The sequence below is a fragment of the Neofelis nebulosa genome, chromosome 8 (assembly GCF_028018385.1).
Source record: "Neofelis nebulosa isolate mNeoNeb1 chromosome 8, mNeoNeb1.pri, whole genome shotgun sequence".
Taxonomy (NCBI): Eukaryota; Metazoa; Chordata; class Mammalia; order Carnivora; family Felidae; genus Neofelis; species Neofelis nebulosa.
In genome coordinates this window covers 80,896,595-80,917,375 of record NC_080789.1, presented here as the reverse complement: position 1 = coordinate 80,917,375, position 20,781 = coordinate 80,896,595, and the positions used below count along the sequence as shown (strand labels likewise).

Genomic DNA, 20,781 nt, shown 5'->3' with positions numbered 1-20,781 from the left:
GCTTTTAGTTTGATGTTATCTCACTTATGTTATTTGTGCTGTTGGTGCCATATCAAAAACAAAAACAAAAACGCATTGCTGTAAGACTAATGTCAAGGAGGTTTTTTCCTATGTTATAGGATTTTTAAGGCTTCAGGTATTGCATTTTAGTCTTTAATCCACTTTTAGTTATGTTCTGCATACAGTGTATGATAAGGGGCCAATTTATTCTTATGCATGTGGATATCCAGTTTTCCCGGTACCATTTATTGAGGAGACTGTCCTTTCCTCATTGCATGTTTTATAGCTCCTTTGTCAAATATTAGTTGATCATATGTGAATGGGTTTATTTTGGAGCTCTTGATTCTTTTCTCTTGGTTTGTATTTCTATATTATGCCAGTATCAACTGTTTTGATTACTATAGGTTTGTAATATAGTTTGAAAACAGAAAGTGTGATGACTCCAGTTTTGCATTTTTTCCCTAGGTATTGTTTTGGCTACTCAGGGTCTTTTCTGGTTCCACACAAATTTTAGAATTGTTTTGCTATTTTTATGCAAAGCGCAATGGAATTTTGATAAAGATTACATTGAATTTATTGATGGCTTTGTATAGCATGGAGATTTGGACAATATTAACTATTCCACTTTGTGAACATGGGATATCTCCATTTATTTTTGTCTTCTTCAAATTCTTTCATCAGTGTTTTACAGTTGTGTACATATCTTTTATGTTGTTTAAATTTATTTCTTAATATTTTATTGCTTTTGATGCTATTGTAATTGAGATTCTTTGATTTCTCTTTAATTGTTTTTAAATGTTCATTTATTTTGAGAAAGAGAGAAGGAGGGCACAAGTGAGGGAAAGGCAGAGGGAGAGAGAGAGAAAAAATCCCAAGTAAGACCCATACTCACTGTCAGTACCACAGCCCAGTACAGGGCTTGATCCCACAAACCATGAGATCATGACCTGAGCCAAAATCAAGAGTCAGAAGCTTAATCGACTGAACTACCCAGGTGCCTCATTTCTCTTTCAGATAGTTCCTTGTTAGTGTATAGAAGCACAACTTATTTTTGTATATAGTTTTATATCTTGCAGCTTTACAGATTTTATTTATTCTAACACTTTTTGGTGGCATCTTTAGGATTTTCTATATGTAAGCTCATATCATCTGCAAATAGTAGTAATTTTTCTTCTTCCTTTCCAATTTACATGCCTTTTATTTTTCTTGCCTAATTGTACTGGCTAGGACTTCCAGTATTATGTTGAATAGAAGTGCTGAGAGCCTTGTCTTGTTTCTGATCTTAGAGGAAAAGCTTTCAGCCTTTCACCATTAGAGATATGATATTAGTTGTGGGCTTGTTATATTGGTCTTTATTATGTTGAGGTATAGTTCTGCTATACCCAAATTGTATGTCATGTGTTAATCATGTGAAGTGTTTATTACGCTTATCATGATAGTTTTTATCATGTGCTTATCATAAGAACATTCATCATGTTTTGTCATGATAAATGTTTGTTTATCGCAATAAATATCATGAAAAGATGTTGAATTTTATTAAATTATTTTTCTGCATCTACTAAGGTGAAATTTAAAGTGAGTACCACTGAATAGTACTTCTATGTAGGTATGTTGGTAAACTGTCTTTATTTTTTGTTTTTATCATAATAAACATTTATTTTTCATTCTTATAGTTTTACTTACATATGTAATTCTGAGTTAATACTAATTACCATTTTTAACAAGTGATTAATTTTTTCTTTATGGCTGCTGATACAGAATCTCTTTTTGCTTTAAGTTCTGCTTTTATACCATGATATTACTTGGTATGAGTTTTTTTTAATTCTTTATGTTACATATTGGGCTTTAATATGGGAAATTGATTCTACCTCATTCTCTCTGTTATTTCCCTCCAGAAGTCTAATTTACTGTGTTAGTTTTTTTTTTTTTTTATTTTAACTTTATTTTAGACAGAGAGAGAGCACAAGTGGAGGAGAAGGGCAAAGGGGGAGAGAGAGAATCTCAAGCAGTCTCCTTGCTCAGTATGGAGTCTGACATGGGTTCTGTCCCATAACCCTGGGATCATGACCTGAGCCAAAATCAAGAGTCTGATGCTCAATCAACTGAGCCACCAGGCACCTCTAAACTTTCTTGATCTCTATTCAGTGTCTCTCATACTTCTGTAGCACATTTTTAATTTTGTTGTTTATATTCTTCATTTTGTATAATCTCTTTACAGGTCTTCCTTCCTGTTCATACTTTTCTGCCTAAACTGAAGTTTAAGCCAAACATTGAGCTTTAATTTTCATTTTATGTGTATTTAGTTTCCATATTTTATGATTTTTCCCAAGTGTACATGTTCATTTTTATAGTGTCTTATCTCTTACTCATACTTTTTTGCACTTTAAAAAATATATTAAATGTACTTTTTGCATAATTTATATTGACTCATTCTGGTGTCTGCTGTTTTAAGGTCTGATTTTGCACAACTTTCTTCTCACATTCATGGTAGCTTGTTTTCTTGGGTATTTTGTGTTTTATGTTTGTGAGATCATCTTTATTGGAATTTTAATTTTGATAATTCTTTGATGCTTAGGTTTAAGGTCTGTTCTTCCATGGAAAAATTGCTTTGCTTCTGATAGTCCTTCAGGGTAAAGTTTTAATTGGGGATTTTTGAGAAACAGCGTGCATAGGATTTTTATCCCAAATCTGCAAAGGAAGTAGCATGAGTAGCATGTGATTATGCATTATCAGGGAACCTCCCCTTTCCCCCTGCACCCCTAACTCAAAACAAAAATCTTTCACCTTCTCTTTGCTGTGTGGGTTTTTTCTAGCCTACCTACTTAGTGTGTTACCTTTCAGGCATTGTAGCTTTATACAAACAAGTCTCCTAACTTTCCCCTTTTCAGCCCCTGGGTTTTGTTTCTGTTTTTAAGCATGGTTCATTTTAAACAAAACTCAAATATTTTAGCATTGTTTAGATTTCCTAAGAACAGTCTGTATCCAGAGCTTGTTTACCTCCTTGAATTTGTGCTTTTTATCAGTTTTGCCTTCTTACTTATCAACTTAGTAATATTTAAAGAGATGTTTTGTATTTTTTATACAACACTTCTGTACTGGGTCTTCCATGGTATATTTTGTGTCATGTAACCAGAAAAGTATAACGTTTACTTTTTATTTACCTCTTTGTTTTATGTAAATGTAACATTATATAAGTGTTATTAATGAGCTTTAATAATTACATTCATAATTATTTTAAAATTGCTAAAATGAGGGTGTGTCTGGATGGCTCAGTAAGTTGAGTGTCCGACTCTTGATTTCAGGTCAGGTCATGATCCAAGAGTCATGGGATCAAGCTCCGTGTCAGGCTTTGCACTGAGTATAGAAGGCTTTTCTCTCTCTCTGTCTCTCTGTCTCTCTGTCTCTCCACCCCCCCCCCACCGCTTTCCTCCCTCCCTCCCCCTCTTTCTGTTCCTCTCCTCTGTTCACACTTACTGTCTCTCTAAAAAATAAACAAACAAATATAAATAAAATTGCTAAAATCAGTAAATAGCCTGTCAAGACAATAGTGGTTTAAACCACAACTTCTCAAACCACACATCTCATAGTAAAAATCTAAGATGTTCTATAAAAAAACATGTTAATAAAATACTTCTAGGAAGCATGTGTACTTTCTTCCTATCTAGTAGTTTAAAATACTCATCACCTTAATAAAGATTCTACCTAAAAATGCACAGCTCTTTATATATTTTCTTAGATCCATAAAACTCTTTTGAGAGTATCTATCAAATGTCTCGAGAAATATGCAAATGGTGGTATAGCAAATAATTGCAGAAGAAAATAAGTTGGTTCTTAACATGTTGAAATGACTTTGAAGATAAATTAGATTGGAAAAGAATATATTAGGGTTAGATTATGGAAGGTTTTGAGTTTCAAATTGCTGATATTATACTATAGGTAGGCCAATAGGGACAGATTTGACAGTTAACATTTAATATTTACCCACAAAATCTACATAATCAAGACTTCCCGTATGCCTGTGTTTTTCTTTACCTTATAAAATTTAACAAAAAAGAGTAAATTGCTTGTGAAAAATTCTTCATTTTCACGGGTTTTGTTTTCTAAAATGTAGGCAAATAAATGTTAGATTAATTAATTATTATCAAATATTTTATGCACATCTTAGTCTTTTCCACCATTTTCCCCCTATGTATCAAATCATATTCCTGCTGCCATTTCAAGAGGTTCTATTCTTTGGGGCGCCTGGGTGGCTCAGTCAGTTAAACGTCCGACTTCAGCTCAGGTCATGATCTCACAGTTCATGAGTTCGAGCTCCACATCGGGCTCTGTACTTACAGTTTAGAGCCTGGAGCCTGCTTCAAATTCTATGTCTCCCTCTCTCTCTGCTCCTCCCCACTCATGCTCTGTCTCTCCTTCAAAAATAAATAAAAACATTAAAAAAAAGAAGTTATTCTTTGTCTTTTACTAGACTGATACTAAATTTAGAAAAGAATAATATTCATCTACCAGTTTCCCAGTAAAGCAATGTTCTTTTTTCTGTTCTCGTCCCTTTCAATATTTATTCAAATATATATAATATTACATCTTTATAATAATGATGATGGCTTTAAATAATCTTATGTTTTTTCTTCAAATAATTGTATTTTATAAACATAATTCTATGTTTATGCATAGTTTTATTATGCTTAATGATCACGATACTCCTTTTAGTTGACATACTATCATTTCTTGTACTGTACCCCTTTTTTTGGACATTTTAAATGTTTTGGGTTTTACACTTTTATAAGGAATTTTGCCATATACACCTTCATATATATCGTTTTTATTCTTTTGCATTATAAGCATTCTCCTACTTTTGTACAAGATGTCTTTTTGAAAATATGCTAACACTGATGAATAAACTTACCCAGTATAAGGGTTTTCATTCCCAAGACATCTAAAAACTATGACATCAGTAATTACACCTTACCTTTATAGACAGATCTCTCAGTTATATTATTTCAGTATTAGAGACCTTATATAGACTGTCCTTAGTTCATTGAATATCCAATTAAGGGCAATAATTCATCCTTTTCAGCAAGTTTTATGATTTCCATATTATCATAATTGTATTTGTTTTATGAAACATATGCCTTTATCATTTATGTCAGTACTTTCCTTTTTCTGCTATTTTATATGTATAATATATATATGTGTGTATTACTTGTGTGTGTGTATGTACGTTTACACACACACACATAAAAAAAATGGATGAAACAATTTTCGACACAGGAAACACAATGTAAACAGTAGGAGCTGTGCTCCTGAAACTGATTTTTGTCTGGCAGATCCCCATTCTGTAATAAATTAGAATATTCCTTTGTCAACTTTTTTTTTTTTTAAGTCTGATTCTAACTAGTTTAGGGATATTACTGTGCAGGGTACAAAAATGGAGTTATAAAATCGACAAGCATGAAAAATTGAGAGGTAAGTACATAGTATTTTCTGATAATAAATTTTAAGAATAGGAAGCACAGACCAGACTTAAGGACAGTTGTTATGCTATTAAATTGGTTCCTGAAAGTACTACACCAGTTGCGTTATGCTTTTTTGCTAAGGGAATTGTCTTATATACATGGGTCACTTATTTCAGATGTCAATTTGAAAGGCACTATTATATTGAAACAAGCTTATTTTATTGTGCTTAGGTAAGTGGAAGGAATAATAGGATTGAGATGTATTTTCAGAGGGTATTTCACTTGAAAATGGTTGAAGCAGAAATATTCTATTTAAACTTAGGATTGGGACATATCCTAATTTTCCATTTAATAAAATATACACTATCCAAATAAAGAAACCTCACTATGGAAATATAAACTAGTCTTACCTTTTTTTTTTTTATGCTGATGTATCACTCAATTTAAGAGGAATAACTAATTTGCTTATATTTTTTCATGCCTATTAGAAATAAGTCTATTTCAGTGAAATAAGTCTAGTGTAGCTTATAGTTTTATTTTATTTATTTTAAGAAGTTTATTGATATTATTGGGCTTGTGGTAACTGCTTTGAGTAGATTTAATATCAGTTTATCTGTTTTAGGTTTTCTTTCTAAACAACATAGTTTTTAAAATGCTGATTTATTTGTTTTGAGAGAGAGAGGAGGAGAGAGAATCCCAAGCAGACCCTGCCTGTCAGCGCAGAGCCCACCACAGGGCTCCAACCCATGAACCATGAGATCATGACCTGTGCTGAAATCAAGAGTTAGACGCTTAACCAACTCAGCTACCCAGGCGCCCCTCTAAACAATATTTAATGTGTTGGCCCATGAATGGGTGAAATGTCTGCAACTCACTTTACATTAAGACATTTATTAAATTTATTTAGTGTCTTTAAAGTCGTGTTAAATGGAGGCATATATGAGCTTGTGCTTTAAAAACCTACTAGACCACTTGATCTTATTCAATGTCTGTACTTTATAGAAAGTGTAAGATGATGCTTGTTGAGTTTTAATTACGTAATAATATGCTACATATACATACACCACACATGAAATTATGTGAAGTTTTTTGGACCTGTGATAGATAACCATATACCTGAACATGAGCTTTCATGATTGCTTAGTCTATAATTTAACATGCAAAAAACTGTCCGTGTATGATTGTGATTAAATCTTTTTACAGTATCTCTTGTGACTCACATTCCAAGAAAAAAGAGAGTTTTAAATATTTTTTAGAGGAACCATGTAAAAACCACATAACCTCCATATTTATATTTGAGTCTGCATCAAACATTTTTCACTTGGAAGAACTCCTTCCAAGAGGAGGAAAAAACAATCTATTTCTGAATGTCTTTATGCTTTAGGCTAAATTTCAAAGGACTGTCCTTGAGATTCTTGCATTAGGCATCTACTCTGTAAGATTAATGGAACTGTGTAGTTTGCATTTATTTTTCCAATATCCTAAAGAAAAGAAAACACTAAAATTTCAATACAATTTTAAGAATTAATCAATAAAATATTTTAGATAAGCAAAATGTCATCAGCTCTTCACTGTTCTTGGGTGAGATTTCCTGATACAGATTTCAATTAATTTTCATAATGCCTTTTAAAATGCTATAAGGGCATGTCTTGCAAATTCTGTTGAATGTTCCTCTGAAGTTATAAATATTTAGACACAAATCTTATGATTGGATGTTGCCAATTGGCTCAATTTTGGCTCTGATGCTGGATGCTGGAGAGCCATTTCTAGGATGCTGGAACTTTTGGACAATTAAGGAATTCTGTATTGAGGCAGAATGCAGGAGTAATACAAATAATCCCCAGATATATTTCATACTTTATTTTAGATAGAATAAAGGAAGGCTGAAATCTTTTTGGCTAAGCTGTTTCTTAACATTATAATTTCTGGTTTGCTGTAATTAACTGAAATAACCTCTGGCCCAGAGAGGAAAGGCATCCCTACTTTTGGCAGCATCTCAGACAATGAAGAAACCTCAAGTCCAGTGCACTTTATACTACAGTCCTATAAAGACTGCAGAAAGAGCTATAACCACTTCCTTTTTGTGCAGATAATGCTAGTAATAGTTGGAAAGGAGTAGTACAGTGTCAAAAGTAGAAGTAGCACTTGTAAAGATGTTCAACATGCTTAGAGAAATGGAAAAAGCATCACAATGAGATACCATTTCACAATTACTAAGATGACTATCATAAGAAGAAAAAGAAAGAAAGTAACATGTTGTAGAGGATAAGGAGAAATTGGAACCCTTGCACATTGCTTGTTGAAAGATAAACTGGTGGGGTAACTGTAGAAAACAGTTTGGTGGTGCATCAAAAAATTAAACATAAATTATTATATGACCAAGCAGTTCTGCACATAGGTATATATTCAAAAGAATTGAAAACAGGGACTCAAATACATTTTTTACTCATGAATATTCATAGCATATTCAAAATAGTCAAGAGTTGAAAACAACCCAAGTGTCCATCAACAAATGAATAAATAAAATGAAAGTAGTATATTCACACTATAGAATATTATTCAGCCATAAACAGGAATGATGTTCAGATACATACTACAACATGCACGAGGCTTGCAAACATTATTTTAAGTGAAATTACCCAAACCAAAAGGTGACTACTATTTGATTCCACTTATATGAAATATCTAGAATAGGTAAATTCATAGAGACAGAAAGTAGATTAGAGGTTACCAGGGCTGGGGTGAGGGGAAATTTCCCTCCAGCAACCCTCAGTTTGTTCTCTGTATTTAAGAGTCTCTTATGGTTTGCCTCCCTCTCTGTTTTTATCCTATTTTTCTATCCTTTCCCCTACGTTCATCTGTTTTGTTTCTTAAATTCCATCTATGAGCGAAGTCATGTATTTGTCTTTCTCTGACTTTCTTCGCTTAGCATAGTACACTCCAGTTCCATCTATGTTGTTGCAAATGGCAACATTTCATTCTTTTTGATTGCCAAGTAATATTGCATTGCATGTGCGTGTGTGTGTGTGTGTGTGTGTGTGTGTGTATCAATCACACCTTCTTTATCCATTTATCACTTGATAGACATTCGGCTCAAATTTTCTATAGAAGTTCATAATTTGGGGTGCCTGGACAGCTCAGTCGGTTGAGCATCTGACTCTTGGTTTCAGCTCAGGACACGATCCCAGGGTCATGGGATCGAACCCCATGTCAGGCTTTGTACTGAGTGTGGAGTCTGCTTAAGGTTCTCTCTCTTCTTCTACCCCTTTTCCCTGCTTGTACTCTCTATATATAAAATAAAATTTTAAAAAATCGTTCATAACTCTAATAAGTAAAAATTATGAACACTGACAATAGGTGTGATGCTACATAAAACATTTGATATATTTGATCAATCATCAGAACAACCCTATAAAGTGGATGCTAATCCTCATTTTTCAGAAGATCAATACTGAATTTCAGGTTTAAAAAATGTGTCAAAGACCACATGACTAGAGTAGAACTAGCAAGGAGAGCTAGTATTTGAATCTATGTTTTTTGTGTCCTGTGATCCATAGTTGGTGCTATGATCCATTATGTTCAAAGTATAGTTGAATGGTCATGGTCAGATTTTACTGAGAGGACTTATTCTAGAGGGCAAGTCTAGAAACAGAAAAGACAGCAGTCATGTTGAGAACAAAAATGCATTGCAATCTTAATTTAGATTGAAAAAAGAAAGATTTTGAAAAATTTCAAAATAGATGTCTAAAACTACTGCTTGTAGTCTTGGATAGCCTTTTCCCCAGATTCAAGTATTCTATGATAGGAATGGCCTTTATTCCTGATTATAAGGTCTACTATTTAGTAATATCCACTGAAATGAAATTGGCATGGATTACAAAGTTAACACTATAATTCAGTGAAAGGTATTTTCAAAATTATTATTGAAAAAGGGTATGGATATTCCTTCTTAGGCTTTTACTTTTAAGTAGCAACCAATATTTTCTTCTATATGCAAAAAAAATTTTTTTTCATAAATGAACTGTATTATCTTATGCGCTGCTTGACAGGAAGTCTAGTTAACATTTTTGAGTACCAGATGTATTACCTACATTACTTCATTTAATTCTCATAACTGTGAGGTTGGCATTATTAGCCTGACTTACATTAGCCTTTCTTACATAATAAAGGAAATAAAACAGAAGCTTAGAAAACTTTAAGTTGTACCTTCCTTAAGTGAATGAAGAACTAGTGACTGACTCCAGATCTGTCTGATTCCAGCACCCATGTTTGAGGCAAACATGACAACCACTACACTATGGAAATAAGATTGCAGTGTCTGTGTTAGTTCTAATGAGATATATTGCCTCCCAGGGAGATGCCCCCAAAATATAAATGGAACTGAAGAATACCTTTTTTTCGTCTTACAGAAATATGTAATGCAGTCTTTATAATTGGCTACTAATAAATTATTCTTTCAGAAAAGTCTTTCCCTGAAAGTGTATGTGTCTTTTAAAAAGAGAAAAATGTGTTAGCTGATATAGGCATTGATTCCTGAGCAAAGTTTTTGGCTCATTGTGTATATTTCTTGGCATTCCAGTGGCAGAGTCTCACGTACCTAAATATCCTACAGTCTTGCTTAAAAAAAAAAATATTCCTCAAGGATGAGTGTTTTCCTCTTCCCTTCTAGTTTCTATGGTCTTGCCATCTCTGTTACCTTCCCTTAAGGGGCCAGATGTGGGGGGAGGGGGAACCATGACCAAAACATAACTATAATTCTGCATTTTTTTCTTATGAATTATAAGGCTAGGTGATTAGTATGAATGTATGACTGAAACCCAGATATTCAAAGAAACAGTCCATAGAGATGGAACAGAGAAAGAGCCCTTAGTTGTATGTTGATTCTAGAGAATCTAGTGTAAAGTCTGTGATTTTGTATTCAGCCCTTAATGGATCCCAGTCTCAGTTTTAACTGTTAATTAGTCCTATGAATGTAAGCAATTTATATTACCACTCTGAAACTCATTTTCAAAATCTGTGAAATGTAAGTGGTAAGACATTTCTGGGTTGTTGTGAGGATTCATTCCCACTAATACTTTAAAGTTCTTAACACAGTGCTTGACATATAATGTTCAGTCAAAAGATAAGATGTAATTAAGTGTTTTTTTAAAAGTGGTCCTAAATCTAGATAAGTATGGTAAATTAAATATACTCATCTCTTCTACCTTTCTGTATGTCTCTCCCCTCAAAAAATCACTAAATGACACTAAAGGGGACCCAAACAAATAAAAGACAATAAAGAAACTAGCAAAGGTAAGAGGTAGGCAGTATCATGGACTTAGCAGAGGCTAAAACATTGTAAGCTTAGTCCATTAAGGTGAAATTCATATGAGGCAGGCTGCTCTTTCCTGCAAATCCCAAGAGAGCCTCAGGAAATAAGGGCACCAGGTGCAAAGCTGAAGGAATGGTTGAAAGTCACCCTGCGGCCTATCATTCTTAATTCAGATAATTACTGTACACCCTAGCAAGACAAAGGAGTGATCGAACATGATACTCTGACCACATAAAGAGGAGTAAGGCAGGGACTAAAAACTGGGAGATTAAATCAAAATCCATTTTACAATGAGCTTTTCACCCCCATCCCCTTTGCTCATATCACTCCTAGAATGCTGCATATTTATTTGCCTTACATCACCAGTGAGAAGATTGGGGAACTTTTTTTTTTTTTCCGAGGCCAAAAGAGCAGCCCAAGAGAATGTGTATAGACATGACATTTGGGAATTGCCACCACAACCAGGAAAAAGCCAGCTTTTTGTACCTACTGTGAAACTTACCCACATACGCAGAATTTCTTACCAGCTTTTTTGTGTCTGAAATTTTAGTATGCATGAACTGAAAAAGATTACCAAACATTGGAGAAATGTCTTAAATGAGAAAATTACCGACTCAAACAAACAGAAAAGGAACTCTAGAAAGAGCAGAGCCCTTGCCCCTACCCTCCTCGCTCCAAAAAGTTATAATCAGTACATTCAAAAAGAAGAGAACAGAAAAGATGCAACTATAATTCCCATTTTTCAAAAAGGGAGTGCGATGAGATAAGTAGCAATGGTTGGCCCATAGCAGATACCAAATATTGCTGATGTCTCTGTTCCAACAGTGGAATAGTTTCTTGGTTAGTTGCTCATCCAGTCCATGATTCTGTTTTCAAAGAGAATCTGCCTTATCCTTTGCCCTACTATTGTTTTTCTGGAATACAGTGTGAGGGCATGCCTCAAAATATAAACCATGCTCAATTATCAACCAGCCAGTACCATTCCTAGGAATATTTCATAAGGCCAAAATTGTACAAGTTCCCAAAGATGCATCTTTATATTGTTCTCGATTAGCTTCATTTTACAAATTAACTGTGTTTAATTTTAGGGTTTAAACATGTCATTTAGCATTTTTCTGAATCATCTCCCCAATATTAATTAGTATTTATTCAATAAACTATCTTATTTAATATTATTCTGAAAAGAACAAAATCAGAAGCATAGATTGGTCAAATGCAAGTGAGGCCTTACCTGACACATAACTTGTAATAACTTTTACAACTTGTAGCTTTTAGTTTTAGGTAACATCTAGGTACTACTGAGGCCACTTTTAGCTAGTAGGTAATTATTACTGTTGATAATGAGTACACAGATAAGATTATTGCTGAAGTGATTCATTAGAGACCTGGCAATTTACTTAGCTTCTCTGAAGTCTCTGATCACTCATCTGAAACAAGAAAGAATATTGCCTGACTTAGTTTGTTATGGATTTAATGTGATACAGCCACATACAAAGCCCCTTTAACAATGCCTGACATCTTAAAAAAGCTCCAAAATGTTAACTACTGTTACCTATATTTATAAGTCAGTAACTTAATTATATTTTCTCAAGTACAATTTCTCAATTATATTTTCTCAATTATATTTTCTCAGTAATTATATTTTATGTAGGATGCTTCTTTCCAATGGTAATTTAGGGTTTATTCTTATAGAAGAAAGCTCAAAAATAGTCTTCCATTATAGTGTACTATCAGAATTAAGAAATAGAGTTTAGGAATGAATTTTCTAAACAGTGCATTGTCATTTTAGCTAATGTACTAGTTCTTAGACCAGTAGAGAAACTTGGCCTACTTACAATTAATTACTTAATGATTTCCATTAGTCTGACTTATTAACATAACAATTCTTTTTAAGAAGAAATAATTTTCAAAGTTATTATTAGCTCTGAAAAGTTTATTTTGTAGTTTAATCCTAATAGTTTTTATTGGTTCTATTTTGTTATGTTTACCCCACCCCCAAAGCCTAAGTTCAATATTTTTTGGTCTCATATGAGAATTGTATCATTTTTAAGTCTAATTATTTAAGTCTAACTAATAATCATTTTATCATTTTTAAGTCTAATTGTTTACCTGGTATAAGATTTTTTAACTTTTTTCTTGTGTGCGTATTTTAAATAGCATTAGATTTTTTTTTCTGATTCAGTGACATTTTGTGTGCATCTAGACTTTACATAGAATACAGAATTAAAGTCTCAGTTATGACGTAGCATGTGATAAGTCTACTGATTTGTTAGCTGCTATTCACAAATTCATATGGTACCAATAATTTCTCATAGGCATGCCATGATTAATATCACAGTTTGGATTTGTTTTTAATGAAAAAACACATCTTGTGATTTTTCTTATTTTCTTGAAAAATAAAGGTAAAAAGTAACATTATAATTAAGAATAAGAATAATAGATTCTCTTCCCAGGCATAACTATTTTGGTGACTTTGTCTCCAAGTAAACTGCCTCCTTAAAAAATACTTTACATCAGACAACTTCGAAAGACATTATAAAATGTTGGGTGTTCAAGTAAGTTCATATTTTAAGGAGGCTTCAAAATCAGAGAAATCAGAAAAAGTATTCTTATTTGCCTGTAGTAACTGAATGAGAAATCTGTGTGAGTAGGCATATGTATTTTTCTTTGGGGTTGTGTTTCCTCATAAAAGTACTGTTCCAGAACAAGTATCTGGCTTCTCTATATTGAAGATATTGAGGATACAAAGGTTGAATTTTCTTAGAAAACTTCAAGCTCTGAGTGCCTACTCCATGATAACTGGCTGATGGTTGTGTATGCTTTTTCACTAGCACATTGGAATAAAAGTAAATGTATGGATTCTGTGTATTGTTACATTAGCTACCACATAAATTCCTTTGACTGTTTTTATTGATTTATTTTCTGAATCTATGGTAAAATCTTGAAGTACAATAATTTTTCAATTTCTTTTAGTGCTTTACTAGAAACACAAATAATATGATAGTTGTTCATCAAACAAATATCAGTTCTTATCTGATTGCTTCTTTTGCTGCAAACTAATAATTTTAGTGAGTAATTTTTCTAAATTTAATTTTGATGAAAGATATTTGATACTTTTCTGATTTATTTTCCAATTTGGAGTAGTTGTGCCTAAGTTAGATCTCATATCATGTACTTTGTTGAGTTTGGAGCCACAAAAAGATCTCTTGGCCGATTGAAGAAAGGTGAATTCAGTGGGGTTTTTTGGCTTGTATGCCTTCATTTTAGCAATCTTCCCATTGTTTCCTCTAGTGACTACTTCAGTAGAACCAGACAAATGGATTCCACAAGCTGTACTCCTTGTTGATAGATTATTGGTCTCCGAACCATAATCATAATCCATTTATCTTTCCTTGTAGCATCAGAGGCTCCTTGAAATGCTAGATACAGAGAAGGAACTGTTAAAAGAAAAGATAAAGGAAGCTTTGATTCAACAGTCTCAAGAACAGAAGGTAATACTTTAAGTTTGCTCAGAGTGTAGAAAGAACGTGTTCTATTACCTCAAATAATTACCTCAAATAATACATTCACTGTCTACCCAACTGTCTTATCGTTTACAGGTAATATTGGAAAAATGTTTGGAGGAAGAAAGGCAAAGAAATAAAGAGGCTTTATTGTCTGCTGCAAAGGTATTTCTATCTGTAATAATGGTATTCTTTGTAAGTAAGTGGAATTTAAAAACTGAGTTCATAGTATAGTATAGTCAATCTACTTTTTTGCATAAAACCTCATTACAGAAAAATCAAAGAGTTTTTTTCTTTCTTGTTTTTCCTGTTAAAGTTAGGATATTGCTGTTCCTATTATTGTTAAATTTAGGAATAGAATGGCATTGAAATATTGTAGATTATTAATTGTTAAAAAAGAATATATGTTGGGATACTATTAAACTCTTGGTGTTTAATAGGTATCCTCACAAATAACGTATGAGCATGTGTGTGTGTATATATATGTGTGTGTGTGTGTGTGTGTGTGTGTGTGTTTATGTATGTATTTATAAAGATCTATGTTTTTGGGGCAGCTCAGTCGGTTAAGTGTCCAACTTCAGCTCAGATTATGATCTCCCGGTCCGTGAGATCGAGCCCCACATCGGGCTCTGTGCTTACAGCTCAGAGCCTGGAGCCTGCTTTGGATTCTGTGTCTCCCTCTCTCTCTGCCCCTCCCCCACTTTCTCTCTCTGTCTCCCTCTCTCTCTCTCTCTCTCTCTCTCAAAAATAAATAAACATTAAAAAATATTTAAAAAGATATATGATTTTTAAAGTCAACTTTGAAATACCTCTTCTAAATAGTATGTCCGTGATATTAAATATACATATGCCAGCAAGTACATATATAGCACTAACTTTTGAGATCTGGATTTAAATTTAAATTTAGTAAAGCAAATATCTGAAAAGTTTAATATTTGCAAATCTCTGTGCCAGGGGTGGAACATGAAGGATGACTATGATTTTGTCTTAAAATATTTACAGTCACGTAAGAAAAATATTACTTATTACCAATAAGGCAAGGTGGAATGCATTAAATTACTATGAGTATACAGACAGTATTTCCATGTCATAGGAGTTTTTTAACAATAAACTACTTTTAAAATTAGCTTGAAGGATGACTAATATTCTGAATTGTGAGTCTGAATTTTATTCTACAGGTAAGGATGGAAACATTGAAATTTTGAGTGTAGGTATGATATAATGCTAACTTACGTTAATTTGGGGGAAATTAGAGGCAACAAAGGCTAGAGGCAAGGAAAGAATAGAGTGTGTCCAAAGTCTATGTAAAAGATAGCGAGTGGCAGAAATAGAGTAGTAGTAATAGTTTAAAGGAAAGAAATAGACAAATTCTAGAAATAGGAGATGGAATCAGGATATATGTTTGGTGTGGATAATACAGAAGGAGGCCATGTTGGGAACTCCTAGAGTAGTGATTCAGAAATAACATGGAAAGTGGTACTATTTCTCTGGTATAGTTTGAGATGCCTGTGATATATTCAAATAAGGCAAGTAGGCAACTAAATCTACCTCACAGCTCAGAGGAGAAAGGAACGACCTGAAGATGCTAATATAGTTTATTTCTTTTTTTCAGCAAACAGATGGAATGGTAACCACAGAAATTATTGTTATGTATAATCACCTCACAGGAGAGTATAGAGTAACAAGAGATGCAAGGTCTGGGCACTGAAAGTCCAAAATTTAAAACCCAGAGAGAGAAGGAAGTTATAGAGAACTGAATAGAGTCAGCCATATAAGTACAAATAAGAGCAGCATGCTGTTATGCAAACCAAGAAAAGGAAAACAGAAATAGTCAAGTATGTAAAATGTCACTTCGACATCAAGATAAGTAAGGATTAAAAAAGGAAAAAATTGTTATTTGGATTTAACAAAATGGAGAGCATTGGTGAGCACCGTAAGAGAGTAGTTTCAGAGAAGAATCGTAGAGTAAAACAGGAGTTCAGAAAATGGTAACTCAGCTTTGAAAACTTGTGTCAAATTTGGCTAACTGGAAGAGAGAGAAGAGTGTTAACTGTGGACATCAGAGGTGGAAGGACCATGGACATTACTGCATCCCAAAGTATGATGGTTTTCTAGAGAGAAATTCCTATGTTTGAGTTGCAACTGAAGTTGGTAACTTTTATGGAACACCATTTTTAGTGAATAATAAGGGTTATGCAGACTTTAGTATTTGGCAGACATTTTCTCCAAAGTAAATAGAGTGAGCCCAGCATCTCCAGAAAACTAACAGTTTTTGTTGCCAATGATAAAATTTGAGCTTTAAAGCAAAATTAGAATTTTGGAAAATTTGTATCTGTTTTCAGATAAAGACTTTTATTATGAAATTGATGGTGACATTAACAAATTTGACCTTTTTTGTTATGATATAATGAAATGTGTAAACATCTAGAGGAGATGCATAATTTATTGAGTTAATATTTTCCAAATAAAAATGTTTAAAAAAATCACACATAGATAAAGGACTCATTCAAAGTTCAAGAAAAGATTGTAATATAGTAAGTAGCAGAATACAAAGATTTCATTGCCATTATGTGATTTTCCTTATCGCAACTACCCTTTAAGAGCTATCCCTTGATAAGTTTCAGTATGGAATCACCAATATTTACAAAGATATAAACTGGCTACTAAATACTCCTCCCTTTTCTACTACATGGCTGTGTGAGACTGAATTTTCTTTATATACTTCAACCAAAAACCATTTTACAAATTTAAAACAGAAGGCCGGTATGAGACCTAAATTTCTTCTATTAAGTGAGGCATTAAGGAGGTTCACAGATATTCTTTTCACTTCTAAATGTTGGAAAATATAGTTATTTTTCATAAAAGATTATTAATATACAGAACATCTAATGTTAATATAGAGTGAATTAATATTTTTATTTTGTCTTGGTTTGAATTTCTGATATGGTAATCTTAATATGTATAGCCAGCATAAACAAAAGCTCTTTTAATTACTCAGTAAATTTTAAGAGTGTAAAGAGATCCTAAGACCAAATAGTTTGAAAACTGTTACTTACTAAGGTAAAGCTTAGTTTCTTTGAAGTTTACATATGCCTTGGAAATAATGTATGGATATTTGTACAAAAACAAATATTTGATTCTGCACCAGGTATTAAGTGCATAAAAACAGCAGTGTCAGAACTAAACCCTATAGAATTCGAGTTTGTACCTTTTAAAGGTTAACCCACATCTTTCTTATTCAAGGACTTATGCAGTCACTCATTCAAATATTTTCATTAGAGTCATTATTTGTTTTGAAGCTTGAGAAAGAAGCAATGAAGGATGCAGTTTTAAAAGCCATAGAAGAAGAAAGAAAAAATCTGGAAAAAGCCCATGCTGAAGAAAGGGAGTTATGGAAGACTGAACATGCAAAAGATCAAGAGGAAGTATCTCAGGCAATTCAGAAAGCAATACAAGAACAGAGAAAAATAAGTCAGGTTAGTAAAATTAACTCTTTGTAACTGTCTTTTTCCTTGTTTTGCTCAAAATGAAGTTTCCTTGTTATTTATCTTAAAATCACCTTAGTGAACATATCAGTTTAATTATTTTGTCTATAATATTAATATTTTATGCTAATAATTTTTAGTGTATCAGTATACTTCTGCTTTCAGATATTGAAAATTCAGTAACTTGGGGCGCCTGGGTGGCTCAGTCGGTTGAGCGTCCTACTTCAGCTCGGGTCATGATCTCGCAGTGTGTGGGTTCGGGCCCCGCATCGGGCTCTGTGCTGACAGCTCACAGCCCAGGGCCTGTTTCAGATTCTGTGTCTCCCTTTCTCTCTGACCCTCCCCCGTTCATGCTCTGTCTCTCTCTGTCTCAAAAATAAATAAACGTTAAAAAAAATTAAAAAAAAAAAAGAAAATTCAGTAATTTATAATTTTATCTTTTGACTATTTTTTAAAAAGTCAGGATCCAAATTTGTGTCTAGTTATTGCAACTATGTTAAACCTCTGGTTTATTTATTTTTTTCCTTTTTCACATACACACATACAGAGACAATCAATATAAAGTATTATATAGGAGTAGAAAACAGTTTGATTCCATTAATTATACCCAATATGTGTATCTATATATCTGTAGTTGATACTGATAATTAATAGGACCTCACAGATAATCCCCATGGTTTCATAAAAGGTATCACATATCAAGTATGGCCTGCATACAAAATAAACTTTTGTCTACTTATCTGAGCAATTAAAAACTACATTGTTTTCATTTTCCGTAACTGAATTTGCATGGGTGTATTTTCCATGTATTTAGTCTTTTTGTTATGTAGGCAATCAGATACTTGAGTAAATCTTTCCTTAAATAAGTATATAAAGCAAAAGATAACATTTATAGAAGTCTTTGTTTTCCATGATCAAAGCATTATATATACTACCACTGTTTATTCAACCATACATTATGAATGTAGCTAAAACGACTTGTACCAAACAACCTGGAAGCTTTTCTTATGATTAATTAGCCAATCTAAACTCAGTGCTCTTAACATCCAGGGTAAATGTTATACACTTTTTAAAAAATGTCACTTAAATTTATACTCAAGAGCACATAGTTACTCATTTGTTACAAAAATTAAACAGATCTTTAGGTAGTATTTATGGTAAGATAACAGTTGTGTGGTGACAGATCTCATTCGTTTATTTCCTGGCCTTTTCATTTTGAGTAACGATTACTTTCTAATTCTTTTTGTAATCTGTTGCTAGTATCATCAAATATATATTGAGCACATATTGTATGTAAGATGTTTAATTGTCAGTTCGGTTGGTTGGAATTCTGTGCTAGTAAGGTCACGATCTTTGGTTAAGTTCTGATTCGAGAGAGTTTACTTAAGACTTTTTGTGACCACAGACCACTCCTCTAACCTCACATAGATGTGGGCTATTAGTCACCGTGAAATTGGGCAAGAGGGCATGAATAAATCAGCACATGGTCATCACTCAAACAGAAAAGTATATATCGTAAAGAGCATATTTCTCTGCTGGTTTGTCGGGGGCATTCTTGTCTCTAGAAAACACTACAGTGTATAATATACTTTAAGAACTGTTTGCCACAGTTTCAGAGTACTGTGAAGATAATCCAAGCATGTCATGAATAAATGCATTGTATTTATTTTCTTTCCAACGTTTGCATATTTTCCATGCATGTGAGAGAGAGAGTATGTGGGTGTGGTGTGTGTGTATGTGTTTAACTGCCGTGTGGTTAAGAGAATTGAATAGGGAACATATATAGAAGAAAGAACAATGTTTCCAGTTAACTCTCAAATTTTCAAATGTGAGGTGGTCATGTCAAATGTATTCAGCTGCCTTCATTTTCATGTAGTTGTAGTAAAGAACTACCACCAAACACCTGTCATTCCCTTAGCTCCTTAGAGCTTCATAGTCCTAGTCTAGAAAATTGACAAATTACGTTTCTTGGGAGCCATATGAAGCTCATTTATCTTTTGTTTATTTAGGCCGGTAGGGTAAGCAAACAAATTCACATGGTCAAATCTACTTTTCGGTGTTTCACATTAATAACTGAAGTGACTGCCTGCTATGTTCTAGGGACTGTACTTATTTCTGGTGACAGAGTAGTAAGAAGGAGAACAACAACTTCCCTGCCTTCTTATGAAGAAGACTGATAGGAAAGTATTAAAGATATAATGTGAGGTAGTGATCAGTGCCATGTATTAAAATAATGCTGTGTAAGGGGCCGGAGAGTCAGGGAACCAATATGTAGATAGGATAGTCAGGTAAAGCCTATGTTAGGAGTTAGCATTTGAACTGAGGCCTGCGTTGAAGTGAGGAGTTTACTTTGTGAATAGTTGGGGATAGAATGTTTCAAGCAGAGGAGTAGCAAGTGCAAAGGCCTTGAATCAAAAAGATGTGTGGTGTAATTAAAACTGTACAGTACTGTTACGGATATAGAACAGACCAATGGAATAGGATGGAATACAGATACACAGATTTTTCCGTAATTTATAAATCTCTTAATCTGAGTTGCATGGAAGGGGCCCATACAGTCTGCGAATCTAATGAAATTATGCAAAACTGTGTGTATGTGCAGATTTTTCTGCAGAAATGGTCCATAGTTTTTATTAGATTCTCAAAAATATCTTACTAATGAACCCAGAAAAAAAATGAAAATAATTGCAACTGGCTGCCCATTTTGTTCTGCATTTTGTGTACTAAAATGAATTTCAGGTAGATTAAATGTTTGCACTTGTAAACTGAATGTACTAAAAGGAAATTGAGGGACACCTGGGTGGCTCAGTCGGTTAAGTGTCTGACTCTTGAACTCAGCTCAGGTCATGATCTCAGTTTGTGATATCAAGTCCCATGTCGGGCTCTGTACGGAGTGTCCTGGGGATTCTCTTTCTCCCTCTCTCTCTGCCCCTCCCCTGCTCACTTGCTCGCTCTCTCTCTGTCTCTGTCTCTCTCTCTCTCTCTCTCTCTCACACACACACACACACACACACAAAATAAATAAA

The 20,781-nt window shown here is 33.5% G+C and overlaps 1 protein-coding gene across 20 annotated transcripts in view; it reads left to right on the top strand.

Annotated features, from left to right (window-relative positions):
• CCDC91 (coiled-coil domain containing 91) overlaps nt 1-20,781 on the top strand; it is a 353,160-nt gene that overhangs the window by 251,533 nt on the left and 80,846 nt on the right. For all 20 annotated transcript variants that reach the window (XM_058743233.1, XM_058743225.1, XM_058743235.1 and 17 more), the window contains 3 exons: nt 14,166-14,258; nt 14,367-14,435; nt 17,570-17,746. In XM_058743233.1, coding sequence (XP_058599216.1) covers nt 14,166-14,258; nt 14,367-14,435; nt 17,570-17,746 — 339 coding nt within the window. The remainder of the gene's footprint in view (nt 1-14,165; nt 14,259-14,366; nt 14,436-17,569; nt 17,747-20,781) is intronic.